We start from the raw sequence: 24,666 nt of genomic DNA, 5'->3' as shown, positions 1-24,666 counted from the left end.
AAATGGCCTGAGCACTACCAGAACATATAATCACAACCGGGATCAGTAATAGTGTTTGTCTTACATATTAATCGGGCAACACGAATAAAGCTCTGCGCCTTCTCCGTCTTGCGCCGTGCCTAAGGTAGTCTAAGGAAATAAAGAAAACTGAAGATCTTTATCCTGAGTGACAAAAAAAGGTCTCAAGTATTGCTCTCTGGGGCTAGTCTCGGCACTGCCCCAGCAAAGCCCCCACTATTGAATCTCGCATTCATCGTATTTCACGCGATTGGGTCCTGCGTGGGGGAGATGATTATCGAATAAGCCAATCATGTTTGAGAATAAACCTCACAGGGCTGAATGATAGATGCCTTGGGCTGTCCCGTCTGAGCAACAGTTGTGTCGTATTCTTCGGGTTTGGCCAAGAGCCAATTGAAGATCTTAGGATAAAGACGTAGATCATACAAGGTCGTGGGTATATATAGGCCTTGTGTCCGCCTTCAAGGTGGAAGCAAGCATCATAGTAAGACTTACACCAACAGTTTATCAACATCACCAGGCTACATTCAGAGAAATCGGATATCCAAAATACTCTTATCAATACCACTCTTACAGCAACATGTCTACCAAAACAGAGACAATGAAAACTTCATACTTCGAACTTGGCCATCGTCCCTCTGGACACTTGGCTCCGCCTCCTGACTACGAGACCACTGAAGCCGTAGAACTATCACGCCTCTCACCAGCTACATCTTCTACAAATTCCCTCCCGGAATATACGACCCTGTACAACAATGACAACAGAGACTCAGCATCATCCTCTGCAACACCGGGATTTCATCCTACAAAACAACTTCAGATCCAAGCTCCTGGGTTTGCACTTATCAGGCTTCCTCTACCGCCTCAGCCAGATCCTATCTATGTCTTCAATGTCACCTCAACAGGTGATCTCGATGAAGCCGAGTATGTATCGATTCGGCCTACAAGAAACTCAGGTTCTTGCTTTCTAGCCAGGGCGAATGATCCGACACAAACAGCTCTTTGCACAACGACATACCGCTTCGGTCCAGGCAAGCCTCCTAAGATCCGTCTCGTTGGGGATGGATCGCAGGACGGACAGACAGAGGAGATTGAGATCAATTGCAAAGGTGTTCTAACTCGCAGCACCATCATGCGCACTCATCTTGGCACTTTCGAATGGCGATATAGTTCCCGTGCCGAACGTCGAACTGCAAAAGCCTCGATTGGCGAGGAAATCGATTGTCTACTCATTCTTGATCAAGTCATGAAAGTTGCCGTTGCAGGAGGAAAACAAGAGGAGAGAAGACGTAAAGTTGGGCAGTTTGTGCGTAGTGACGAACTTCGTACCCAAGGTTCTAGGAGGAGCTCTGCTGGAAACGGTGGGCGACTTATGCTTGATTTGCGTGAGTGGTTGGATCGAAAAAATGAGGCAATGGAGATGGAAATTCTAGCTGTGGTGAGTTGCGTGTCTATGATGAAGAAAGAAGTGGATAGGCGAAGAATGCATCAGACTATGGCCATCATGGTCGGTGGTTCCTAGACTATTGGGATGAATACTCAGATGAGATAGATACCAGTGATAGACTGTTCGTATATTTTAGTTATAGAAATCGACCTTGTGTTTTTTACGAGACATTCTCGTCAAATATGCCAGATAAACGGGAAGCCCCAAATTATATCCCAAATCACCATTTGTTGTACTTATTCTTGCACATCAGGAACTGCAGTTTTCTGTCTGGGCCCTAGCTCAAGTACCTCCGTTGATGGTATCTGTTCCTTCTCATACAAGTTGGCATTTTCGAGATCTCTCTTACTGCACTTACACTTGTACCTCACAGAGCACCCCTGCTTCTCACCAATGAACGGGTCGTTGCGGCATGATTTGCCAAATAACTCTAGCAACAACACCCATACAGACAAAGCCAGAGTGATGGATATCAAGTTCAGCGAGTTCAGGCTCTTGGCTAATGGCAGGAGAAATAAGATGAGGCAGACGAGAAGTCGATTGGCCAACCGTGTCTTCTTGGACAGGCGTCTAGTTGCTGGATGGCGATGATCATGACTGACTGAAATGACTCCCATAAAGAACAAGGCCACAGCAAGGCCCTGGCAGTAAAAGTACCGAATGCCGTCGGCCACCCCAGGATCCGAACGCTCGATGTAGTGTTCAGTCAAATGCTCAGGGTTGGCATCTGGGGTATCTGCGACCCAGACGAGCTTAGATAGTGCGGCAGATGCTAGAATGTAGCCCATGATAAAGGGGAGATGAGCGTAGTGCCATACGGACGCTTTGTATGTTAGCAAGGGGTTATTAAAACAGACTGTATAACTTACAGGATATCACGGAGCGTCGAATAGCATGGATATTGATGTTACTGCCATCGACATCAAAATAGATCCAATTGAACACAAATGCCTGGCAAAGACCGAGAACGGCCTTTCCCAAGAATACATCAACGGTATATCCTCCATGACTTTGGAACATTGGACCCATGACAGAGTATCCAAAAACCAGCGAGACAAAGGCATTGGTTCGTTCAACCCGATGCTCAATATTTACCGCTGGAAAGAACTCAAATATGCTAGAAAGATACTTGGCAATCCTTTTGTCGTGAGCAGCCTTTCGGCCGTATTGGTAAATTACCGTGAGGATGCTCTGGCTGCACATATCCAAGGTGATGGCAATCCAGACGAGACCCAGACGAGAAGGCATCTCAACATGAATACTAGCAATCCATAGGACTGCAGGTACAATTATGTTGAGAGCTTGACAGAACATAACACCTCGCACCATTGGTAGCAGGTACCCAGTGTACAAGAAGTGGAAAACACCTCTGAAACGAGCAGCGACATAGAATGACACTAGCATAGTGTATGTGTTGTGCTCGCCAGGATAAAATGCATATGTCATGTTGGTCGAGAACCTAAGAAGTCAGATGATTGAATTCTGGCTGTCTACTGTTGACGTACCCTAGGAGACAAGCAATCTCGAATAGAATCTCAAGCCGAGTAAAGACATCATCCGTCTCAAACCAACTCAAGATCAGAGTGATATCGGACCAAATTTTCCATGACATAATGAACGTGATTGCGAAGCGAAGCAGCTCTTTGCCGGTCGGTTCAGCCCAGACATGCTCGCCGTTGACATGAATGATGCCGACTTTTCAAGTGGTGAGAATTTGCTATCGCAACAGAGTCGGGATTCTTACCATAAAGAAGATCGAAGAACAGCTCAATGGCCATGATCTCGGTGTTTTCTGAAGCACGCCACAACAACCCTTTGTGAAACCATTGCTTGACCACTGGCTTCTTGAAGAGTTTGATAGTTTCTCCTAGTCGAGGTTGACCTCCACCAGAACCAACTGAGAGTGTATCTGAAGTGGAAATGTTGGAGGAGTCAACAGCAGGTGAGGGGTCATCATCATCATAAGTTCGCAGCTCAGCACCATAACCAAACTTGTCGAAATTGGCATTTAGAGCAGACGTGTTGGTAGAGAGTCGTTCCAGGTGGCCGTTGACAATATCAAGTTGACTCTGCATATCTTCCCATTCGTCAAAGGCAGGGCCATGGCGTTGCCGAAAGTGAGCACGGCGACTCTCATGGTGATCTCGGGTCTCTCTTAGATAGTCGCAATGTTCTGGTGATCCATGAATGACAACTTCAACCTGAATATCACTTCGCTTTCCATGTTCTTCACGTAAAGATTCGAGATCTTCAGGTAGAGAGGCGATGATCTTCTTGCCATTCGGCAGGAAGAACTCCTGTGGTCGCCGGCGTCGAGCAGAGGCAATGTACGACATTTGAGCACAACTGATTGAGCTGGGAATTTCAAGAAAGTGAAGAGACCAACACTATATGAGGAGAAGGAGCTGAAAAACTGCAAGATAAGCACAGAGCCAATGGTTTTAGCTCATTGGGCGGCCGACTGTGTACACATAGGCCCCTGCTAATTTGATGCCGCTATCATTGGCGTTTGATGATGTGTCTCACGGCTTATTTCATTGATCCCCGCAAGTGAAGCTGGACAACCATCCATTGCGAAGAGACACTACTGGGATAAGCATAAGTGTTTCATTTTAAGCTTAACGGGATGCGTAGTCATCATGACTAACTGATTGAAAATAATGGTGTTTATTATTCAGAAATAATACCTGTTACCTTACGGAGGTATCGAGAGTCTCAATTTGGAAGGATTCCATTAGCCTTACGGAGGAAATTAGTTAGATTCAGGAGCGCAAGGGTCTTCCCGCTATACTAAGATCGCGGAAGATCAAGCCACGTGACTTAACAACGTTCCGGCTGTTTCCCGGCTCATGACAAGGTTCTGCCTAAGGCCGCCATACTAGCTCTGCCATTGTCCGGTAATTCGGAGCAAAGATTCAGTAGCCATCACCAACTACCAAATCCCATCCCTCCCAATTCAACCTCCAACACCGCCAAAATGACTGCTGCGTGGAGAGCCGCTGGTCTTACGTACGTCAATTGAACCCTCATACACTGCCGACTACAACGTCTTCCGCCGAGCGACCGTACCGAAACACCGAGAAGCTAACATTACGTTTCGATAGCTACAACCGCTACCTGGCCATCGCCGCCCGCGTTGTCCGCCGAAGCTTGAAGGAGGATAAGAGAATCGCTGCCGAGCGCCGAGGCGAGATGGACTTGCGATTCTCCAAGTGGCAGGTAAGGCGATACGGAACCGAAAAGATGGCGAAAAAAAGCGACGCAGACTAACATGTAATTACCTCAACAGAACGGTAAGCAGGGTGAGCCCAAGAATCTCGCCGCTGCCAACGCCGCCATTGCCGCCGAGAACGCTGCTTAAGCAGATCGATTTGGAGATGATTGCGCGTGGGATAATAGAAGCATGGCCCTCAAAGGGGTTGCTCGGTTCAGATGAGATGGACTTATTCCCCAGCCGAATGCATACACCTGGAACCACTGTATCATAACGATTGTTGCAATGTATCAATCAAATTCAAAACTACGACTGCAATTGGAGGCAAGAACGGAATTACTGATGAATTGATGCTGTGATATAAATGATTTCTACTGTGACGATCGCGGTGGGACGTCCGCATCTCAACTTTCTGCCACACCCGGCTACAGCCGAAACAGTAGCTACGGCTCCGCTAACGATGTGTATCAACACACATGACCAGGTCGCTATGAAATGGTGACCTCTTCCTCTTCCACTATAAGTCCACGTTGTAATTTGGCACCGTGTATTGATTTTACTGATATAGATGCCAAATTTGGTAGTAAATCATTCAATCAGTATACGTAGTAGTGGACCCATCATCATCATTGGATATATTGTCCTATCTCCCTTCCTGCTCACAATCATCTTCTATCAAACATCCATCTAATGCTGTATTTCAGCACTACCACCAACACGCAAACGTGCAATATTAATATTTAATGCGATAACTTGTCGCTTCATTCAGTTGATATGGACGATATTGGCAACGGAATTCAAGATGGTGGGTGCCCAATACTGCCTTACCTATAGGTCCCGCTTGCCATGTCGTCAAAATCTGACTTTGGGAGCACAGATATCGCGAGAATATCGCTTGATCACCAATATGAACATCCACCTCCGCCACCTCCGGATATTGCGACTGCGGGAATAGTTGCAGTGGACATCACAGATAAATTCTCAGAAGCCGTCAAGAGTAAGTTTTGTGTTACTGACTTGTTCGTTCATGACCCCGCCGTTGACTGAGTCTTACCAGCTCTTGCACCCGGTGAACTTGTCAAAGATGGGGCCTTTACTCTGTTCGAGTCCGTTTCAGGTCTTGAGGTAAGTCTATCATGAAGACAAGTTTGGTTCAATACTGATACACTTAGATCATGGATCCAAAAATGGATAGCGGTTGTGTTGAGTCAGCAGATGAGCTTGAGGAGCTCTACGATGTTACGCGGCCACTGCTCCCAGAAGAGGTACTGGGAATTATAGACCAGCTTCTCTGTCACGAGGTAAGCGCTACACTAACAAAGCAACTATATAAGCTAACAATATTGCTCAGATGGCATGGCATCAGGGATATCCTCTTTCACAGACTCTGTTCACTAGTGTATACGCTGAGGCGCTCCTGACACCTACCCCACGAACTGTCGAGGACGCTCATTTCGTTCGAAATGGTTCAGATAGTTCTTCTGGGCAATCTGACATGCTTAAAATATTGAGAGCGTACTGTCTTGGTTTGCTCAAAGCTTGCGGTTATGTCAATGAACGGATCAGATCAGAACACTACTATGAAGTAAGTGTGAACAGATGTCATGGCAATGATTTTTTTTACTTTTTTTTTTCTTTGGCTGACAGAGATTTCCAAGGAAGAGGATTTTGTGACAAACACATACAGTCGTACCTTACTTGCAGAAATACAACCCCAGGCTATCCGGCAAGCTATCCAAGAAGCAAGAGACCTACTCAGCACATTAACTACCGATGTCAACAATGATCTTCGAGAGGCACTTGACCAACGACTACAGCTAAGGTTGTACTTTCTGGGAGCGACAGAATGTCCCAAGCATGTGAAGGAGCCTGAAGTTGCGCGAAAGCCATGGCTTGAAGGACTCAAGATTCTTCCAGCCATCAAGTCATCTCACGCTTTGGGAAAACCAGTCGATGATGCCTTCAGCGCCAAACTCCAACGGAAGCTTGCAAGCACTATGCCTCCTAGACCGATTGTGCAGTTGAAATTTGAGGATGCATGTGGTCATCTGTTAAGATTGTTCACGGATGGTGTTGAATTGATTGATGTGCTAAACTATACCGACTCCCAATGTCTACAAGTAAGGAATGGATTGTTCTTCAGAGACTGTCAACACTGACCATTTTTAGAACTTCGTCTTACAGTTTCAAGCCAAGAAGCCTCAACCACTGGTTTTCGTGCGGACTCTACTCCAGACTTTCCTCTTTAATGAGATGGAAGTTCTAGGCTCAATGAGCATTCGGCAGATCATGGATGATGACTTTTCTATCGTGTCGATGCCAGCCAGCTCCCAACTTGATCGCAACAACGACGAGATCGAATTCCCCCAAGATCCGCGATTCATTGTTGCACAACAAATGGAACTATTTCGACAAAGAGCGGCTCAATCATTCCTCGATATCTTTAGGACCTTTTGTCAGAACAGGTGTCGTGTACGCCGCACGCTCTGCCATATCATCAGGGACTGGGATAATCTCCAGCTCGATGCTGAGGAGATTGATCAAACTATCCAGGTCAAGTTAAACGAGAAGCCAATGAGGCAATTCACAGGAGCAAATGCTCAGCCAATCGACACCTACTCCCTCCCACTATCGTCCTGGACGTATTTATACAAGATTCGTCAGATGGAATGGATTGTACAGCTTGGTTTTGAGTTGGAGGTCTACCAGCCAGACGAGCTCGCCGGCATGTACTGGTATCTCAACTACCTCGCCAAATGGAGAGTCCAGCACACAGAGAGGCTCAAGTCCTTCATTGTTCGGAGAGTCGAGGAATCTCGCGCACCCTCTCAACCACGGAATCCTGCGGTTGATCGCCAACTTGAGCGATCCCTTGCCTTTATTCGGCTTATGCTTCTCGATGCCGCTGTCACATGGGAATTGTCAGATGCACTATCATGTCTCTACACAGCTCTCATGCGGCTCAAGCTGGTCAATGTGCCTCCGCGACCGTATAGTAACGACGAACTCCGCTTTGAGCTGCGAATGAGACCATTTGCCGTCATTGGTCTACCACCTTGCCCGGCCTTCCAAGAGTTTACACTAGGAACCACGCAACCAGAATCATCCACGATGGAGATTCTTCGATATGCAGAAAGAGCTCTGAAGGGTGCTAAGCAAGGGCTTGAGGCTCTGAGCAAATTGTCTGCGACAGATTCGTTCTCAGTTGGTTCTCACGATAAATGGCAGACTTCCAAGAAGAACGCGCTCAAAGCATGTATTGCAACAGGACTCGCGATTACAGCTGTGCTAAAGGCATCAAAGGAAGATGCGAATAATCTGAAGATCAAAGCTGAGGTGCCAACTCCTGACAAGCGTTATCATGACTGGTGGATTGTACCTCGTCTAGTTCCTGTCTGAAGCTTATTGAAGGATATCCATATATAATGACAAAAATGAGCTTAAATTGAATTGTTATATCAAAGCTGCCATCGAGCATTTGGGTATCCGGATGAGAGTACACCCTCTTCCAATATTCCATGTTACCAGCCCTGGTTTCAAACATCAAACAGAACTTGAACCAATACTAGGTATATAAATACAACGCCATTTCCATTGTGACAATTTCAATAACAAACTGAACGCATCCTCGCCGCAAATGCTTTTCGGTAATCGGAATAAGATACCGAGAATAATTGAGGATCTTCAACCCTGGTTCTGATAAGAAGGCTGTCTAGTGGGACCAGTGCTTAAACTAGCTTAAGCGGCGACGCGTCGGCGAGCGGCCTGGGCCATTCGGAGACGAACGGTCTGCTCATAAAGAACGTCCTTGAAGGCGAAGAGCAGCGCAGCAGTGAGGACACTCTGGGCGACCTTGGGGCCGATGCCTGTTGATGAGAGTTAGCAAATTGCCAAATAAGATGGTGGCTCGATATTTACCTCGGTAGAGACCGGAGTAACCACTCTCGCGGACGATGCGAGCAAGAGCGCTAAGGGAACCCTCCTTCTTGCCGCTCTGGACGTGCATCTGAGACTTGACGGTGATGTAAGGGTAGGTGATGGCAGTAGCAAACAGCTTGCCGAGGGCACCGAGGAAGAAGGCGATAGTAGGAGTTACCTTGCGACGCTTCTCAACTGTGTTCTTGAGTTGCTCGAAGAGAGTGTACTGAAGGATAGGGTTGATAACGAGGACAAGAGCTGGGATGACACCAGAGAAGAGAGCCTGAGGACCCTCGTTCTTGAGGAGCAGCAGCAGAGTGCCGATGGTGCTGGGAGCCTTGGCAGGCTTAGACTCGCCGGACTCGACATCCTGCTTCTTCTCCTGCTGGCGAGTAGTGACTCGAGTGTTGACGACCCAGATAGGGTTGGTGATGATGACGGTGGCCGAACCAGCGATAGCACCAGCGATCATGGACTCAACGGTGGTGAGCTTGGCGCCAGCGCGACCAGCCTTGGCAGCAGCCTTCTCGAAGAAACCGCGGGTCCATTCGTACCAGTAGTAGTAAACAAAGTTGGTGATGCTGATGCCGAAGAGGGCCGAGTTAATACCGGAGTAGAGACCAGAGATACCCTCACGGGCGATGATGTTGCCAACAGCCTCACTGAACTTGCTCTCGGCCTTCTTGGACTCGACTTGAGCGCGTGTGGAGAGGGTGATGAGAGGATAGCTTGAGACATCATCAGCGCACTGTAATGCGTCATTGGGGTATTCGCAAGCCTTACGTCAGGATCATGGACAGAAGACCACCTCCAGCGCCAGCAAGAGCGTGAGCGACATTGTCATTCTGAGGGATTGTTTGAGCTTCAGGCGCCGTGGTAATTTCGACCTTGTTAGGAGTGATCTCGACCTTTGTCACAGGCGTATCAATCTGAGGAGAGGTCTCCTTTTCGGCGTTGTCTGACATGATGCCGTTTGTAAATGGTTGATGTAGTATACGAGTTTAAGCTTAAGCGAGGCGCGTGTAAGCGATGTTTATGTAGGACAGAAATGGATCGAATTGAATTGATGGGGAATGAACAGGAATTAAAAACCTGGGGGAGGGAAACTTACAAGTCGCGCGGGGCCGTGCTCGATTATAGGTGCCCAGATACAGTATTTAAAGCTTGTAAGGAAGGTATTGGAGGGAGTCTTGTATCTCGGGATCGGCAATGACTTGACTCGAGAGCTAGAGGACGTCTACTGTAAGGCCTAGGTATCTCAGGTAGGTCCCTCTCCCTAAATATACCGTACCGAGGTCGGGACGGGAGTTGATACCGAGTAAAACTTCCCTAAAAGTCGGCCTCTGTTCCGCATCTGAAAATGAGGTCACTTCCCTGCATGTGATGTGGGGAAAAGGGACAAGGCCTTGGGCCGGTGACTTGAGATCTTTACCGTCTGAAGCTAGTCCCAATTGGGGCACAAGACAACAGTCAAAGATTCAAGCCACGGAGTGAAGGAGAAACAGAAGATGCGGGCAAAGTTCACGCTCTGTCCCCACTTACCTTATTCGGACCAAAGTAAACACTGGACCCATGCCGCCACGTCTATCCTTGTCAGAATCCAACAAAGCACAAGCACACCGCGGGTTGGTTTTGGCTTTACAACGGATGGACGGTAGTGTTTGCATGCACCATGACTATTTTGAATTTGGCATTTTACATTCCATGAATGATTAACGAAACCACCATTCGTCAATGCCAAAACGCAAAAGTTTAGGCGTTGACAACGACCCTTTCTCCGTTCGCTGGCATTCTTTTGCCGATATGAACACACCCAGCGCGGATATTATGTCGTCACCCGATCCTCTAAACGATACCGTTGAACAAAGTGTCATGCCCCCTCCATCCACGCGCCGTGTTATTCGCAGCAGCCAACGGTCCAGCCGCTTCTCCTCCATGGGCTTAGGAACCTCTCCTAGGAAACAGACTTTCGAACTCGAGGTTGGAGATAATAAAGCGCCCCAGAAATTACTAGTTACGGTCGAGACAGAGGAACCAAGCGCGACTGCAGGCCCCAGCAGCGCGCGACGAAAACTATTTCAAGACAGCCCTTACCTACCGATATCGCGACGCAGAGAAATGGCGACGACGACGACGACGACTGTGCCGTTAAAGGGGGCAATCGAGGACGATACCAACGCGACTCCTAGGAAACGAGGCCGGCCGAGAAAAACAAATGGCACACCGTTACCCAGTGCAGGCACCAAGAGAAAGTCAATAACACCGATGCATGGAAGCCCCCGCAGACGACAGCGCACGACAAAGGATATAGATACACCAAATAAATCGGCAGACAGTAATGCGCAGCCAACGCCAGGAACGAAAAGACGAGGTCGACCACCGAAGAATCGTCCTGTTGACCCACCAAATGCCATAGAGGACGAACAAAACGCGAGGGGGGTTTCAGAAACGAGTAACAGATCAGAAAGCCAAGCTCTTGATAAGATTGAGGTTGCTGGCGATGCATCCGACCTTCCCTCTCTTCGCGCCGACGACTCGCAAGCCGATAACGATGTAACTCTGGTCATTACGCCGTCAGAAGCTGAGGCAAATCAGTTACGCGCAAACCGAACCGCGAATAATAGCGCGCCTGCTCAGCAATCAGAACCCGATTCAGATATTTGGATGGCAACATTAGACGATGAACCAACGCCACGGCCCGGGAGTCGCGCGACCCAAAATGCACCTGTTCCTTCAAGTCCAGATCATGGACGAGCAGATGGTTCCTCGGATTTTGGAGATTATGGCTTTGGACCCGCTGGAAGCGACGTATCCTCTGCAGACGAACCCGAAAGCGACACCCGTCCTGGTAACGAAGATACGGTCGCAGCGGGTGAAGACTTTAGCATGATATTCATGGACTCGCTCCCCTCGTTACAAGCCAGTATGCGCAGCTCTGTTCGAGAGATCGCCGAAAACGACATTGGCGAGGAAACCAGTCTAATTATTAACAACACATTGGAGTCTCTACGGCAGTCTTTGCAGGATCGCGATAGACCTAACGCGAACAAGGAAACCGCTGAGCAAGATAAGGAGGCCCAACCACCAGCACCCGCTCCCGTTGAGCCTCGAGATGAACTTCGACAGTCTACCATTCGCCCGCCCATGACCTTCTCACCTAACCGCAACCTATCTTCCATATGGCGTCAGACTCCGCGAAGAATGGGCTCTTCCCCATTGCGACGCCAAGTATTACAGTCGAACGCGCGAGACAATCCGGATGTTGAATATCGCGGATCTCCTCTGGCAACTCAACGACAAGACTCCTCACATCTCGAAACCGATAATTCAAACTTATACGACGACTCATTCTCAGAGATCCCTGATGCGGTACTTGAGGCAGCCACTCCTCGTCGTCCTCGAGCCACGGCCAAGAAAGCACCATCAGAGAGAGAGGATATTGAGATGGGGGATGCGGACCTTATCCAGTTTGACGATGAGCCCCAGCAAGTAGAGATACAGCAAGAAGAGCAAGTGGTTGAAGAACAAGGTGCAGAAGCGGAACAGGAGGCAGTCGAAGAACAAGAACAACAGGAGGCTGAACCTCTAGCAGCTTCGATTGGAAGCGCTGTATCTCGTTCGGATGGCGGGCGCCTCCCCACCCCTGACGACACCCCTCCAAATATCGATCTTGGAAACGATAACAACCAGAAGTCAACAAGCGCATCGCAGAGTCCAGCTCGGTCTGCATCTTCCAGAGATTCATCGTTGAGGAACTCATCACCTGCACCCGCACCCCAAGCCCAGCTGCCACCTGAAACTATAGAGGTCGATGACGAAGTCGTTGATCAGGCTGTTGAAGTTACTGGGCAAGTCACGAACGAGGCTGTTGTTGAAGTTGAAGAACTAGCCGACAACGATAATGACCCTATCATGGATTTGACTATTATGCCTGAACCTGATGACCATTCTGATCCGGATGACCAGCCCTTAGAAGAGACCATTCTGGAAGACCTTGTCGAAGAAGGACCTGAAGGGGCCGAAGAGATTCCTGAAATCGTTGTGCCTCAGCAACCCCGTTTGTCATTGGAGGCCGAAATGCAGCAGCCAGAAGTCACGCCACTAAATCAACTTACATCGCCTATTCAAGAACCTCAATCGTTGCCTGATGTGCCACCAGAGAGAGTCAGACGTCCTACATTGTCCCCCATTATGAGGGCGGGAAGAGCTTTGCAGAGCGTGACCTCGGATCCTCCAACACCAGAGGCCCGCGACCACCATTTGCGAAGCCCTTTCAGGCGATCTGCTTCTAGAGAGCTGGGACCAAGGGGAACTCAGCCAAATCTACGGACGAGCGCGAGTCCTGGGAAGTCCCGTCCATTCACCGAAACTGCCCAGATCCCCAAAGGCGATGAAGTTTATGACGACCCCTTTGGAACAAACACCAGACATACAGGCCAAGCTAGCTTTATGGAAGCTCTTGAGAGGAGAAGTGCTGGTTCGTCGCCACGCCATCGCCGAACAATGTCCAGGGAATCTGCAGCAAGCTCTACGCATTTCCAGGTTCCCAGTGAGGGTGGAATGAGTTGGGTTGACAGAGAGGGTCCTATTAGCGACAACCTTAGAGGTGATGTACCCCTTGAGGCTTTTGCACGATCAACAGCCAGATCTTCTGAGCCTCAGTCCATTTCTCATGGCCAATTGGACGGGACAGTGAATGACGCAGACGACGAAACTGAAGATGCCGGCGATGATATGGATCTGTGGGAGTTTGAGGCCCAAAGGTCGAGCCCTCATGCGGCCCGTCAGCCTTCACCAGCGAGGAAACCCGAGTCACCTATCCGCAGACGAAGCAATCTCCCGAGCCCTTGGAGGAGGCAGGCTAACAGGGGAACGCAACGGCCTCCAACGGCTGCACATCAGACAAGGAATGAACTGGAAGAGAATGAAGAACACCTGGAAGAAGACACCGCGCCTCAACCTGATGACATGGAGGTTGCGCAAAATGAGCCATCCCAAGCAGAGGAGTATTCTCTTGTTACTCAAAGGGAGGTTCCTCAAGAATCCAATAAAGCTCCTGCTACCGCAAAAGCGAATCGGTTCGACCTCTCGAGTTTCTTCTCTTCTCCGGCCGCGATTCCAGGCATGCTGGCTGACAAGCTCTCTCCTCTTAAGAAGATGTCCGTCTTTGGAGCGCGACCCAGTGAGACCGAGCCTGAGCCGACGGAGACTGATCGCATACTACCGACAAGCTCCATGTTCCCACAGTTGCCACAACAGGAGCTTGTACCTCGAGGACAACCAAGGGCAGGCTTCTTCTCTCCTATTCGCCCTGCCCAGTCCCTGGCAAGGCGAGGTCCGTCTGAAGAACCTGAAAACGACGAATATTCTCGATCAGATTCAAGGTCCAACATGTCATTGTCAGGTCGACAGGCAACCGCATCTCCAAGACAAGAAGAGCACGAAGCCTCTATGCAGGAAATATCTGATCAACGAAATGATGAGAGCGAACAGCAGGAAGAGCTTGACGAGGAGGGCACAGAGATACTTGAAGAAGAAGGCGAAGATCAACTATCTGAACAACTGCCTTCAGTGTCCCAGAAGATGAACTTTACTCCGCAGCGGAGAACTCCTAGTCAGAGTTTCTTCAAGGCTTCAACTCAGACTGCTGCCCCTGCTGCCCCTGGCCCTGGCCCTATCCTGAGTAGTAGTGCCACCACTCCACCAAGGATGCAGCTCACTCACGCCGACATTCAGAAGTGGCAGCAGCAAACATCTAATGCAAGTGAAGATTCCCCTGAGCGACCCCCAGCTCGCCCTCTTCTCCGACCATTACCTCCCAAGAACGCTTCCCCAATCAAATCAAGTCTTCGCTCGCCACTCAAACCTCATACTCCTGGCCGTGTGGTTGAGTTTACCAGCAGTGTCCTCTCTCCCATCGAGCAAGCCAAGGTTCGACACCAACGTCGACTTTCCAACTCCTCAGCAGCATCTCAGTCAAGCACAGGTGCCCAGCGTCCTCGTGTAAGACCACCACCACAGCAAACTGCCAACAAGGAGAATAACACCATCCCGCAAATCCCTATATCTAACGAGAAACTCCCAACAAAACAAACCCACCTTGAACCCCTCTCACAAACGGTCTGGACACGAAGACACTGGCTGCTCTTGGATGCTCTTCTTCAACAGCGGCGTCAGGGCCCATTCAGGCTTCATTTTGAACGCTATTCAGATCAATATCTTGGAAAGACGGTCGCAAGTCAAGGCGAGTCTATGACGCTGGAGCGTTGGCACTTGGACTGCGTCGACGCTTTCAAAGCACAAGTCGGCGGTTGGGATGAGGCTGCACTAGTCAAAAGATTATTCGCCCTAATTCTGGGCGAAGAGAAGAGGAGTCGAGGAGCTGGTAAACCAGCGCGAGTTATGTTTCACTAAACGACATGAAAGATGGCTGTTTTTATACACTGTTTGGTTTTTGCATAGATTTACGAATATGGCATAGTTAGCATTTCATGAGGCGTTCTGTTTCATGAGTAGGTGGCTGTTATTGTTGTTTGGAGATACCAGATACCGCTTGTTGTGTCCTTCATGCTTTCTTTGCATATAATTACATACCCCTGTCTTACAGCACAGTCTGTTGGGAGCACCAGCATCTATATAGTTTTGGTTATTCGATTCATACACGGTTGTGCAAGCAAATGAATACATGTATGCGCCACTCAGCAGCATAGACGATTCTGTTCTCTCTTGAAACGCCTGGTCTAAAAGCGTGTGATATATTACATACAACAAGTGATGTGCCTCTCATTGCTAATCTATTCCAGCATGGAAGCTTGGTTTGTGTAAAGTACATCCACCACACTGCTCAGTTTCTCAATTGTTGCCAGAGCCGCATCATAGGACTCATCTCGGTGCGTCTCGTCAAAGATGATGAGACAACCAGCACCCTGGTCCAAAACACCAATAATAACCTTGTCCAGGATCATCTGTGACAGTTTTCGCTCAACCTGCTGAGTGTCGAGACCAACCATCTTGGCAATGTGGTCGATTTCGACGCGTGAGAAAGGCTCAATGACTTTGATGAGGTTCTGCTCCAGCATTGCATCGTAGAGACGGCGAAGGTGGTTGCGGATAAAAGCGTCGCTGCCGAGCTCATATCTGTAAGAAGAAAGTGCTCGCTCGTACTCCTCCAGTGATCGATTCGAGTGTGCGCGAGCAATGGCCTTCATGGCCTCTAGGTTCTTGCCAGCGTACTTCAGGGCTTGCTTGGAAGTCATTAGGTTGTTGACATCGTCAACGAGGTTGAGCATGATCTTGCAAAGAAGCATGTACTGCAGAGCAGCCTGAGCTCGGGTGCTCTCATCTTGAGAGTGGTAGCCATCGAGGGCTTCAATGAAGTAAGAGAAAGCGGTGTTGAAGTCCTTGTCCTCAGCATGAAGCATACCGCTCTGCATGTCGAGGTTAGCCTGTAGCATCGGAGGGGTATATACGCTGGCGGCGCTTGTTCGTGCACTGGTCAGAGCGGCACGGGACTTGGGAATGTTGCCAAGGGCGTGGTAAACTCTCGACTCGAGGAGCTGGACTTCGACGAGTCGGAGCTTGTCGTCGAGACGCTTGAGCTCGCGGAGAAGGTTGTTAATGAGACCGAGGGCTTCGTAGTAGGATTGCTTTGCCATCTGGAGAGCGACAAGGCGGACCTCGAGGTCCTGTCGCTGAAACGCGCGGCGCTCGGCGGTGGCCCATTCTATACAATCCTTGGTGACGGAGATTTCGATATCGGTGCTATCGGGGATTTCCTTGATGAGATCGAGCAGTTGGCGGACTACGTCACCACGTTAGCTAGCTGTTACTCTTCGAGGCAAGATTGTGTGGCTCTGAGAACATACCAAGCTTTGATGACTTGGCCTTTGCGAATGAAGAGAAAACCGTTCTGCTCTCCTTGACCAGGCTCACCAACTCTTGGGTGTTCCTGTTGTATTTGTTAGCGGGGCACAGGAACAGCGGTGTTGAAGAGCGCGCACTTCTCGTCTCGGTACAACTCTCCTAAGCTAATCAGAGCAGTCTCGTATTCGCGAGTAGCAGCATCGGATGTAGTGCTGGGAGCCTTGGAGATGATGTCCTTGTAGATGGCCTCAGCCTTTCGAGGGTCAGACTTGGCGAGCTTCTGCGCTTCCTGGACCCTCGCCGATTCGGCCGCCGCCATTGTGAAGGATGTGTTTGCGCGTGTCGTTAGATATGATCGTGGGTGATAGATTATGCGCTATTGAGGCGGAGACGAGACGCTGGGGCGCTGAAGGGTAGTGGTCGTTATCTTGAAGTTGTTTAGTTGGAGGTATGTTGAAGCAATAGCATAGCGAACAGCTACCTATCTTTAGCCTCCAGGTTGCCAGAGCACGACGTAGGCCAGTAAAAGAGTGGACCCTACAGCCTCAAGGAAGCAGCCCAGCAATTGGATTGGATCAGTGATGCATTGGCGGGTTTTTGTTGATCCGCGCATACTTTTAGGTACGTATCTGACCTAGATGTGGCCCTTGCCCTGCTATTGTCCGCTGAATGGAAGCTTCCCGTCCCCGGAAGAGAAGCCGGCGCGACCCTTCTAAATGCGAAGCGAATCAATCATGCCGACAGCTAAAATTTCAGTCCTAACTCGGAGCTTCCAAACTTCCTGATACCTACCCACCACAGCCACTGTACACTTACTTAAGTGCATCAGCCTATCTCTGTTGACTTTTCCTCGTCATATACTTTGTTCCTACCAAAATCTATAAGTTAATTCCTCACATATCTCACAATGTTCCGCCAGGCCATTGCTACCTCATCCCGCGCTTTGCGAGCTGCTCCCAAGGTCGCCGTCCCCCGACCTTTCATTCAGTTGCAATTCCAGGCTGCGCCCGGCTTCACTCTCAGATCCGTTCAGCCTGCCGTGTCAAGATGGTACAGTGACGCTAAGGAGACTGAGGCCAAGCCTGTTGAGGAGGCCAAAACGGAGGAGAAGCCCGCTGAAGGCGAGAAAGAGAGCGATCCCCTCGCGGAGCTCAAGAAGGAGCTCGCAGCCAAGGAGAACGAGGTTAAGGACTGGAAGGTTTGTGATAATTGAAATGTACAATTCGACATGGGAACACTGACTCTGTTGTAGGATAAGTGCATGCGCACCGTCGCCGATTTCCGCAACCTCCAAGAACGCACCACACGTGAGGTCAAGGCCGCCAAAGATTTTGCCATCCAAAAGTTCGCCAAGGATCTCGTCGATAGCGTCGACAACCTCGACCGCGCCCTTGGAATGGTTCCCAAGGATAAGCTCAACGCCCCAGACCGACCTGAGGGCCTTGAGGATCTCGCCAACCTGTATGAGGGTCTCAAGATGACTGAAGATATCCTCATGAACACCCTCAAGAAACACGGCCTCGAGCGACTTAACCCCGAGGGCGAGAAGTTCAACCCCAACGAGCAAGAGGCAACTTTCATGACTCCCCAGCCCGATAAGGAGGACGGCACTGTTTTCTTCGTTCAACAGAAGGGCTTCAAGCTTAACGGCCGGGTGCTGCGCGCCGCCAAGGTCGGTGTTGTCAAGAACAAATAACCACGTCGCTCTTCCATAATGACGGAGATATGTGTTTTGATGACATCTCCATACTCAATCGCATCTTGCGTGTATTTTTAGACGAGGTTATATCGGTTGGCGTTGGCTCTATGTATAATGCTCCCCTCATGATGGTCATTTCAACTTGTATGATGGTTACAGATGCTTGGAAAGGAGAAAAGTTTCAAAAGAGTTGGGACATTTGTACATAAATAACAAGACGTACGTGTATAACAGGAGGGCAACTGGGTGGTATAGTCGACCTAAGAGGGTCTTTCCAGGTCATGATCCATGATTTCCAGAGTAGAAATGAATACCTAAGCTGGTAACTCAGCTATGATGATGAAATATGTGAAGCAAACCTGTGCAAAAGGTGTTTACAATATGATCATAGATAAGCCCAGAAAGACTGAGGCTTCTCAATTGACTATTATTCTCAGCCGGTACCGTTGTGGCAAGGATTTATTTATTAGAGTTCCAAAGTCGACGTTCGCATTCAAGAGTATAAATCGTTTATTCAGTTAGCTCAGATTTAACTCACATATCTACTACAAGAGTCATCAATAACATACACCTCAGTCACGGCAATATACTCATTTAGTTGTAAACTTTGATTCCAGCAATCCTATCAACTCAGTACAACCGCGCCAAAACACTAACAAAGGGAAGGCCATCAAAACACCCGGGACCTCAACTTGCCTGGTGCCAATGGTAGGATACATATAAAAACAGCCTGCAACTCTAGTCGCTCCCCTATCTCATAAGTCACTTCCAGAAACAAAAACAAAATACAAATGCGCGCGCTTCCTCCCATGCCATGCCATACTTTCGATCCCGAACTATATTCCCCCTATGCCTCAAAGATACATCTCCTATGTAGGTGAACGCCTGCGATGTCCTCTCTTCGGGCCTGTTTACCTACCACGAGTGGGTTCCTATCAGTGTTAAAACAGCAATGAAGGTAAAGAAATAACGTAAATGTGAATCGTTATAAAAAAACAATGTTCATGCGATGGTCATTACAACTCTTTTAATGCTGGCCCATCGAGCTGCCTTTTCTTTCTGTGCCCCTCCTGGCCTCCCCTCCCCAGGAGAAGATGACAAGGGAGGCTTTGCAAGACAATGATGAGTAGAAAAGTTCCTCAATCCAAGAAAACAATCTTTCATTCATCTCTGGCCGTGAGCGCCTTTAGAGGATTGGACACCTTCTCTTCTTCCTCTTAATCTGTCCCACCCCAGGTGTTGATGACTTGCTCTCCTTGGAAGAACCTGAGGCTGCTGCTGCCTCGATGGTTTTCCGATCATTGGCGACGACAGTGTTGATAGCCTGCTCAAAAATCTCGTCTACGCCTGACATTTCCTTGCTACTGCACTCCATGTACTGCGCGCTCATCTTCTTGGCGACAGTCATGCCCTGCTCCGTAGTGACTGGAGTAAGACCTTGCGTCTTGAGCATATCAATGCAGGTCTTCTTGTAGCGAAGATCTGACTTGAGACCAACAAGAACCAGAGGAGTGTATGGGCAGAAGTGTAGAACCTCAGGGTACCACTACAAAGGGGTGATTAGCGTAACGTACGCTAAGAAAGGGGCATGGTCATACCTTATCAAGAACGTTGTCTAGCGAGTTCGGACAGTCGATGGCGAAGCACACAAAGATCAAGTCGGTCTCAGGGTATGAGAGCGGTCGGAGACGGTCATATTCCTCTTGGCCGGCTGTATCCCACAATGCAAGTTCCACAGTCTTACCAGTGGCTGAGTGGATAGGATAGGTGATGTAGTTTTCAAAGACAGTAGGCACATATTTCTTTGATTGTTAGTGTCGGTACACGGAGAGTAGCCAGGGAGATTTGCTTACCTCTGGGAAGTAACCTTGGCTGTAGCTGATGAGCAAGCAAGTCTTGCCGCAACCACCATCGCCGACAACAACAATCTTCTTGGAAAAGGTGGGCGCTTCTGTGACATGAGTCGCTGCCGACTCGCGGCCCGTCGACGAGCTCATAGTGGTGCTGACGGTACCCTCACTGGAGCGCGTGCGCTGTTGACGTCGGATCTGCTCGTTGGTGTCAAAGTACGAAGTACGATACTGATGCGATGATGCCATGCTTGGGCGCAAGGCTGTGCTGTAGGGTCGGGAGTGCAGGCTCAAGCGCGAGTCTTTTTGAGTATTGCTTGGCCTTTGATAGAGATCGCCTTGAGAATGCGCTTATGAGGAATGAAGAATGTTCGGCTGTATAGTGCTCGTAATGATGCGGGGTGAAGAGAGACAAATCAATCGAGCGTTTAATGCGATGGAGCAAACGGGGAGAAGAGTGATGTGGAGGAGGGCGAGGACGAGATAAGGCGAAGAGGAAAACGGTTATGGCCCTAATTGAGTTGAGATGTTTGTGCTAAAAGGTTCCTTTGAAAGATGATTTCTTGTAGAGCTCTTTTGCTTGTGTTGATTTGAGTTGGGTTTGAGTTGTTTGTTTGCTGCAAGTTTAAACTTAGTCGCTTCAAGACCGAAGAGTGGAAGGACTATGGGGAGTCAAGTCTCAAGTGTGGCTTTGTTGCACCACCAAGTTACCCGAGTAAACATGTTGACGGGGCAACTGCTATCTCTATCCGGGGGGTTACTTCATGCATCGGAGCTGAAAATGACGGAGATGATTGGTCCGTGCACGTGCTTGCTCACGAGAAAATTTCCAAGCCAAGGTCACTCACTTTCTCACTTCTTTGTTCACGACACGGTCCTAGCGCGTGTTTGCTCCATAGGTATCCATTCAGTCTCTGCCTATTTCTTTCTCTCTCCTCAACAAATTCCTTTCTCTCTTCCTCCCGCCTTTCCTTTCCTTCCTTTTGTAAAGTTGTCAACAACGCAGCAAAGAACATTCAGTCATGGACCTGAAGACTCCCAGCAAATACATCACTCTCGTTTCTGGCGATGGCTTCGAGTTTGTTGTTCTACGCGACGCTGCTCTTGTCAGTCCAATCATCAAAGGCATGCTCGACGTGAGAAGTCAGTTCGCTGAAGCCAAAGAGGCCCGTTGTGTCTTCCAAGAGATGAGGTAGGTTGATATCATCGACATGCCATCTTCTCCAGATGGCCTGCTCCGTGGATTGATGACACTTTATCATGCTTTCCAGACAGAACAACCGAGATCTCTCAGTTGGGCTACATGATTACTCACTACACTTGACCTGACCACACGCACACCAAGCCTGGTCGTGCTTTGTCTCTGCTGAACCATCTCAACCCTGGAAGAGCTAGACGCTGATGATGATTCTATCAACAGCGCCATGGTCCTTGATAAGGTTGTCGAATACTTCCACTACTGGTACCGCTACCGTAACAGCGAGGATGTTCCCGACATGGAGATCCCGGTCGAGCTCTGCCTCGAATTGTTGGCCGCGGCAGATTACCTGGGCCTGGACCAGTATGCAGCCCAGCCATGCATTGCTACAAAAGAGTGCTTCGATACTGATCTCATTCAGGGCAAATATGGGCATGAAGTGAGAAGCTACGAGATCTTTACTCAGATATGGGCATGAAATGCATGCCCTGATTTCAGTATTTGATGACGGCGTTTTGGAGTTGGTATGGTAAAGTTCAGTCGGTCTTATGCAGCTCTCTTCCAGACTTCACAGTTTGTCTTTGTTCTTACGAATAATGGTAATGAACTTACACTAGAGACGGTTTGATACATGTCGAACCAAAACATGATCTAGTTTCATTATTCCAATGCCAACATACTCAATCGTGACTTGTCACCATTTCAGCATATGCGTTCTTCTCTTCACTCCTCCGTGGGTCGAACGTCTATTAGAGATGGAAGATTAAAGTAACCCTCTCACTCTGCGTGACTCAGTTGACGCATTGAGCTTTCGCTTTTTCTGAAGGGCAACATTTCTTGATTGTAGAATTGTTTTGTATGAGACTTTTCAATGTATGTCATCAGTATTCTGTACTTCATGCACTCTCGGAGTCATCCCATAAGAAGGCAAGTGAAGCAAGTCCATCGTATATAAGAATCACCTAACCAGATGCTTGCGGCATGAAAGACAAGGATATGTTGACTCATGATCAAGCATTGCTACTCAATGGTCACTGCCCGAAGCAAAGACTTGACCTCAATTCACAGACTCACATCAAGAGACTGGGTATCCTTGTGCTTCGTGGCTCTTCAACTACATGTCAGCATGGTGGAGACCCAGCACCAATTGGCAGCGCTGCCATGCCCTGAATAGGAATAAAATGACTTTGAAGGCTTAAGCTTATGTGATATACACGTTTGTCTGATTTGACCACTTGAGTCACTGTTTAGGCAGGAAAATCGTGGGACTAAATGGCCCTGCGCTTAGTGCTATCGCTGTAAGCAGCGCTGCTTCCCATAAAGGAAACCAGCTTCTGTTTGTGAGCCCACTCAGCCTCAGCTTTCCACCTACAACTATAATTTCACATCAGCACGCAAAATGGCTGCAAACACTTTCGAGACGCAGGGCGTCCGAGTTGCAATAGAAGGATGTGTGAGTTTTCTCAGCGAATAGAGCAATCGACCTGGCATTAACAAATCAAGGGCCACGGAACGTTAGATGCAATCTACGCCTCAGTGGAAGAATCTTGTAAGCAGCGTGGGTGGGATGGTGTCGATATTCTCATCATCGGAGGCGATTTTCAGGTATTTTCAGTTCACCTTCAGCTTCAATGTCTGTTCCATTAGTTTGCTCACGCCGCGTCGCAGTCTGTTCGAAATGCTGCAGATTTGAGCATCATGTCTTGCCCTGTCAAGTACCGACGGCTAGGAGATTTTCCAAAGTACTACTCTGGCGAACAAAAAGCACCCTATCTAACAATATTCATTGCTGGAAACCACGAAGCCAGTTCACATCTCTGGGAGCTCTACTATGGAGGGTGGGTAGCACCCAATATCTACTACATGGGTGCTGCCAATATCTTGCGCTTCGGCCCACTACGCATCGCTGGATTGTCTGGTATCTGGAAGGGATTTGACTACCGAAAGCCGCATCACGAGAGACTTCCGTTCAGCGGTGATGACGTCAAGTCATGGTACCATATTCGAGAATTCGACGTTCGAAAAATGCTTCAAGTACGGACTCAGGTGGACGTCGGTCTCAGTCACGACTGGCCACGCGCAGTTGAGTGGCATGGTGATCATGCAGAACTCTTCAAAAAGAAGCCTTTCTTTAAACAGGAGTCTATAGATGGTACCCTTGGCAATGTAGCAGCTGAGTATGTCATGGACCGTCTGCGGCCTCCTTACTGGTTTTCGGCTCACATGCACGTCAAGTTCGCTGCGGTCAAGGTATACAAAGACGCCGAATCTGTGGCCCAAGAGAGCAAAGAAGATCCCGTTGCTATGCCTGCGCCTGCTCAAGCTCCAGCTGCCGAGACCAATCCTGACGAAATAGATCTGGATATGGATGACGATGATGATGAGGGTCCCAAGGCTGAACCTGTCCCAGAAGTCAAGAAGAGCGAGGCTGAGACGAAGGAAGCTCCAGAAGCGTCAAATGAAGTGCCGGATGAGCTAAGGGCACAGCTTCCAGCCTCGTTTGCTCGCCCTCAACCAAAGAAAACACCAGGTCAACCAGTATCTCCTGAGATCACGAACAAAGAGGTTCGGTTTCTAGCTCTAGACAAGTGCGAAGGGCATAGACACTATTTACAACTGTGCGAGATTCAACCTTTCAAGCCAGAGACGAGTTCCGAGTACCCCCCGTCCCAGGAATCACCTCGCTGGAGGTTGCAATACGACCCAGAATGGCTTGCAATTACTCGTGTCTTCCATGACTCCTTGGTTATTGGTGACCGAAATGTGCAGACGCCTCCCGATCTTGGGGAAGAGCATTATCTACCTCTCATTGAAAAAGAGAGAGAATGGGTCGAGGAAAATGTTGTCAAGAGTGGAAAGCTAGATGTTCCTCACAACTTTGAGATCACAGCACCACCTCACGTCCCAGGTGCTCCTGAGATCGTCAACGAGCAGCCAGAAGAGTACACTAGTCCTCAGACTACGGCCTTCTGTGAGCTTATGGGACTTACAAATATATGGGATGCCACAGATGCAGAAAGGCGACAGAGGAAAGCACAGGGGCCACCCAAAACTGATCAACGGTTCTCTGGTGGTGGAAGAGGATCTGGTCGTGGCAGAGGTCGTGGAGGCGGTAGAGGACGAGGGAGGGTGCAAGGGCGAGGCCGTGGAGGAAGATGGTGATGGAACTGAAGTTTCTATAGATGAATGGGCTTATACAATTACAAAAATTAGAGCACAGCCATCCCTAATCTTTCATAAGAAGCCAACTAAGGATATTGGCGCCCATCTACAATCATCTGCCTCAGTAGCACCGCCATTGAACACCGCACATGTTTTAGAGAATTCTAACCTGAATTCGACTACCGGCAACCCCTCTTCAAAAGCCAAAATACATAGTGATAATAATCAAGGTTTGAGTAGCTGTGAGGCGTAGATTTAATCGCCAAATGCACGGGCTAGACAGGTATCAAGCTTAAA

The 24,666-nt window shown here is 48.9% G+C and overlaps 11 protein-coding genes across 11 annotated transcripts; 7 read left to right on the top strand and 4 right to left on the bottom strand.

Moving 5' to 3' along the window:
- Nucleotides 1-312: 312 nt before the first annotated feature.
- Nucleotides 313-1,616, top strand: BKA55DRAFT_549448 (uncharacterized protein). Its single transcript, XM_046191213.1, has one exon. It carries the CDS (start codon nucleotides 599-601, stop codon nucleotides 1,538-1,540), a length of 942 nt encoding a protein of 313 aa, XP_046056490.1. The 5' UTR covers nucleotides 313-598; the 3' UTR covers nucleotides 1,541-1,616.
- BKA55DRAFT_549446 (bacterial low temperature requirement A protein-domain-containing protein) lies at nucleotides 1,617-4,101 on the bottom strand. The gene is made up of 4 exons (XM_046191212.1): nucleotides 3,210-4,101; nucleotides 2,971-3,160; nucleotides 2,335-2,924; nucleotides 1,617-2,288 (listed from the first exon to the last, which is right to left on the bottom strand). The coding sequence occupies exons 1-4, from the start codon at nucleotides 3,799-3,801 to the stop codon at nucleotides 1,702-1,704; spliced, it is 1,959 nt and encodes a 652-aa protein (XP_046056489.1). The 5' UTR covers nucleotides 3,802-4,101; the 3' UTR covers nucleotides 1,617-1,701.
- A 274-nt stretch (nucleotides 4,102-4,375) lies between these two features.
- On the top strand, nucleotides 4,376-5,029 carry BKA55DRAFT_549443 (mitochondrial ATP synthase epsilon chain-domain-containing protein). Its single transcript, XM_046191211.1, has 3 exons — nucleotides 4,376-4,474; nucleotides 4,570-4,684; nucleotides 4,755-5,029. The coding sequence occupies exons 1-3, from the start codon at nucleotides 4,443-4,445 to the stop codon at nucleotides 4,824-4,826; spliced, it is 219 nt and encodes a 72-aa protein (XP_046056488.1). The 5' UTR covers nucleotides 4,376-4,442; the 3' UTR covers nucleotides 4,827-5,029.
- Nucleotides 5,030-5,525: 496 nt separating this feature from the next.
- Nucleotides 5,526-8,078, top strand: BKA55DRAFT_498067 (Mak10 subunit, NatC N-terminal acetyltransferase-domain-containing protein; the record flags this gene model as incomplete). Its single annotated transcript, XM_046186516.1, has 6 exons — nucleotides 5,526-5,676; nucleotides 5,737-5,804; nucleotides 5,852-5,980; nucleotides 6,031-6,264; nucleotides 6,338-6,799; nucleotides 6,849-8,078. The coding sequence occupies 6 exons, from the start codon at nucleotides 5,526-5,528 to the stop codon at nucleotides 8,076-8,078; spliced, it is 2,274 nt and encodes a 757-aa protein (XP_046056487.1).
- Nucleotides 8,079-8,417: 339 nt separating this feature from the next.
- Nucleotides 8,418-9,562, bottom strand: BKA55DRAFT_498422 (mitochondrial carrier domain-containing protein; the record flags this gene model as incomplete). Its single annotated transcript, XM_046186546.1, has 3 exons — nucleotides 8,418-8,545; nucleotides 8,598-9,325; nucleotides 9,381-9,562. 3 exons carry the CDS (start codon nucleotides 9,560-9,562, stop codon nucleotides 8,418-8,420), a joined length of 1,038 nt encoding a protein of 345 aa, XP_046056486.1.
- Nucleotides 9,563-10,400: 838 nt separating this feature from the next.
- BKA55DRAFT_682800 (uncharacterized protein) lies at nucleotides 10,401-15,011 on the top strand (the record flags this gene model as incomplete). Its single annotated transcript, XM_046198404.1, has 1 exon — nucleotides 10,401-15,011. The coding sequence occupies one exon, from the start codon at nucleotides 10,401-10,403 to the stop codon at nucleotides 15,009-15,011; it is 4,611 nt and encodes a 1,536-aa protein (XP_046056485.1).
- Nucleotides 15,012-15,391: 380 nt separating this feature from the next.
- On the bottom strand, nucleotides 15,392-16,779 carry BKA55DRAFT_497447 (uncharacterized protein; the record flags this gene model as incomplete). Its single annotated transcript, XM_046186470.1, has 3 exons — nucleotides 15,392-16,398; nucleotides 16,463-16,545; nucleotides 16,598-16,779. 3 exons carry the CDS (start codon nucleotides 16,777-16,779, stop codon nucleotides 15,392-15,394), a joined length of 1,272 nt encoding a protein of 423 aa, XP_046056484.1.
- A 368-nt stretch (nucleotides 16,780-17,147) lies between these two features.
- Nucleotides 17,148-18,644, top strand: BKA55DRAFT_549418 (GrpE-domain-containing protein). Its single transcript, XM_046191210.1, has 2 exons — nucleotides 17,148-17,658; nucleotides 17,713-18,644. Exons 1-2 carry the CDS (start codon nucleotides 17,368-17,370, stop codon nucleotides 18,154-18,156), a joined length of 735 nt encoding a protein of 244 aa, XP_046056483.1. The 5' UTR covers nucleotides 17,148-17,367; the 3' UTR covers nucleotides 18,157-18,644.
- Nucleotides 18,645-19,051: 407 nt separating this feature from the next.
- Nucleotides 19,052-20,725, bottom strand: BKA55DRAFT_20405 (P-loop containing nucleoside triphosphate hydrolase protein). Its single transcript, XM_046185125.1, has 3 exons — nucleotides 20,013-20,725; nucleotides 19,758-19,961; nucleotides 19,052-19,705 (listed from the first exon to the last, which is right to left on the bottom strand). The coding sequence occupies exons 1-3, from the start codon at nucleotides 20,256-20,258 to the stop codon at nucleotides 19,346-19,348; spliced, it is 810 nt and encodes a 269-aa protein (XP_046056482.1). The 5' UTR covers nucleotides 20,259-20,725; the 3' UTR covers nucleotides 19,052-19,345.
- Nucleotides 20,726-20,852: 127 nt separating this feature from the next.
- BKA55DRAFT_549413 (BTB/POZ protein) lies at nucleotides 20,853-21,905 on the top strand. Its single transcript, XM_046191209.1, has 2 exons — nucleotides 20,853-21,201; nucleotides 21,430-21,905. The coding sequence occupies exons 1-2, from the start codon at nucleotides 21,032-21,034 to the stop codon at nucleotides 21,683-21,685; spliced, it is 426 nt and encodes a 141-aa protein (XP_046056481.1). The 5' UTR covers nucleotides 20,853-21,031; the 3' UTR covers nucleotides 21,686-21,905.
- Nucleotides 21,906-22,574: 669 nt separating this feature from the next.
- BKA55DRAFT_549411 (lariat debranching enzyme, C-terminal domain-containing protein) lies at nucleotides 22,575-24,467 on the top strand. Its single transcript, XM_046191208.1, has 3 exons — nucleotides 22,575-22,660; nucleotides 22,711-22,812; nucleotides 22,876-24,467. Exons 1-3 carry the CDS (start codon nucleotides 22,607-22,609, stop codon nucleotides 24,367-24,369), a joined length of 1,650 nt encoding a protein of 549 aa, XP_046056480.1. The 5' UTR covers nucleotides 22,575-22,606; the 3' UTR covers nucleotides 24,370-24,467.
- The last annotated feature ends 199 nt before the right edge of the window (nucleotides 24,468-24,666 follow it).

Source organism: Fusarium redolens (genome assembly GCF_020744475.1).
Source record: "Fusarium redolens strain MPI-CAGE-AT-0023 chromosome Unknown BKA55scaffold_1, whole genome shotgun sequence".
NCBI lineage: Eukaryota > Fungi > Ascomycota > Sordariomycetes > Hypocreales > Nectriaceae > Fusarium > Fusarium redolens.
Note: the sequence above shows the minus strand (reverse complement) of the source record. Positions and strands in the feature narration are given on the sequence as shown.

Excerpts from the sequence above, each read along its gene's own strand:
- BKA55DRAFT_549418 (XM_046191210.1), top strand. The coding sequence starts at position 17,368 with ATGTTCCGCCAGGCCATTGCTACCTCATCCCGCGCTTTGCGAGCTGCT. Across the intron at positions 17,659-17,712 it reads ACGAGGTTAAGGACTGGAAG|GATAAGTGCATGCGCACCGT; the intron begins GTTTGTGATAAT and ends ACTCTGTTGTAG.
- BKA55DRAFT_549448 (XM_046191213.1), top strand. The coding sequence starts at position 599 with ATGTCTACCAAAACAGAGACAATGAAAACTTCATACTTCGAACTTGGC.
- BKA55DRAFT_549413 (XM_046191209.1), top strand. The coding sequence starts at position 21,032 with ATGGACCTGAAGACTCCCAGCAAATACATCACTCTCGTTTCTGGCGAT. Across the intron at positions 21,202-21,429 it reads TGTGTCTTCCAAGAGATGAG|CGCCATGGTCCTTGATAAGG; the intron begins GTAGGTTGATAT and ends TTCTATCAACAG.
- BKA55DRAFT_549443 (XM_046191211.1), top strand. The coding sequence starts at position 4,443 with ATGACTGCTGCGTGGAGAGCCGCTGGTCTTAC. Across the intron at positions 4,475-4,569 it reads TGGAGAGCCGCTGGTCTTAC|CTACAACCGCTACCTGGCCA; the intron begins GTACGTCAATTG and ends ACGTTTCGATAG. Across the intron at positions 4,685-4,754 it reads TGCGATTCTCCAAGTGGCAG|AACGGTAAGCAGGGTGAGCC; the intron begins GTAAGGCGATAC and ends TTACCTCAACAG.
- BKA55DRAFT_20405 (XM_046185125.1), bottom strand. The coding sequence starts at position 20,258 with ATGGCATCATCGCATCAGTATCGTACTTCGTACTTTGACACCAACGAG. Across the intron at positions 19,962-20,012 it reads GCCAAGGTTACTTCCCAGAG|AAATATGTGCCTACTGTCTT; the intron begins GTAAGCAAATCT and ends TAACAATCAAAG. Across the intron at positions 19,706-19,757 it reads TAGACAACGTTCTTGATAAG|TGGTACCCTGAGGTTCTACA; the intron begins GTATGACCATGC and ends ACCCCTTTGTAG.
- BKA55DRAFT_549411 (XM_046191208.1), top strand. The coding sequence starts at position 22,607 with ATGGCTGCAAACACTTTCGAGACGCAGGGCGTCCGAGTTGCAATAGAA. Across the intron at positions 22,661-22,710 it reads GAGTTGCAATAGAAGGATGT|GGCCACGGAACGTTAGATGC; the intron begins GTGAGTTTTCTC and ends TAACAAATCAAG. Across the intron at positions 22,813-22,875 it reads TCATCGGAGGCGATTTTCAG|TCTGTTCGAAATGCTGCAGA; the intron begins GTATTTTCAGTT and ends GCCGCGTCGCAG.
- BKA55DRAFT_549446 (XM_046191212.1), bottom strand. The coding sequence starts at position 3,801 with ATGTCGTACATTGCCTCTGCTCGACGCCGGCGACCACAGGAGTTCTTC. Across the intron at positions 3,161-3,209 it reads GTTCTTCGATCTTCTTTATG|TCGGCATCATTCATGTCAAC; the intron begins GTAAGAATCCCG and ends CCACTTGAAAAG. Across the intron at positions 2,925-2,970 it reads GAGATTGCTTGTCTCCTAGG|GTTCTCGACCAACATGACAT; the intron begins GTACGTCAACAG and ends CTGACTTCTTAG.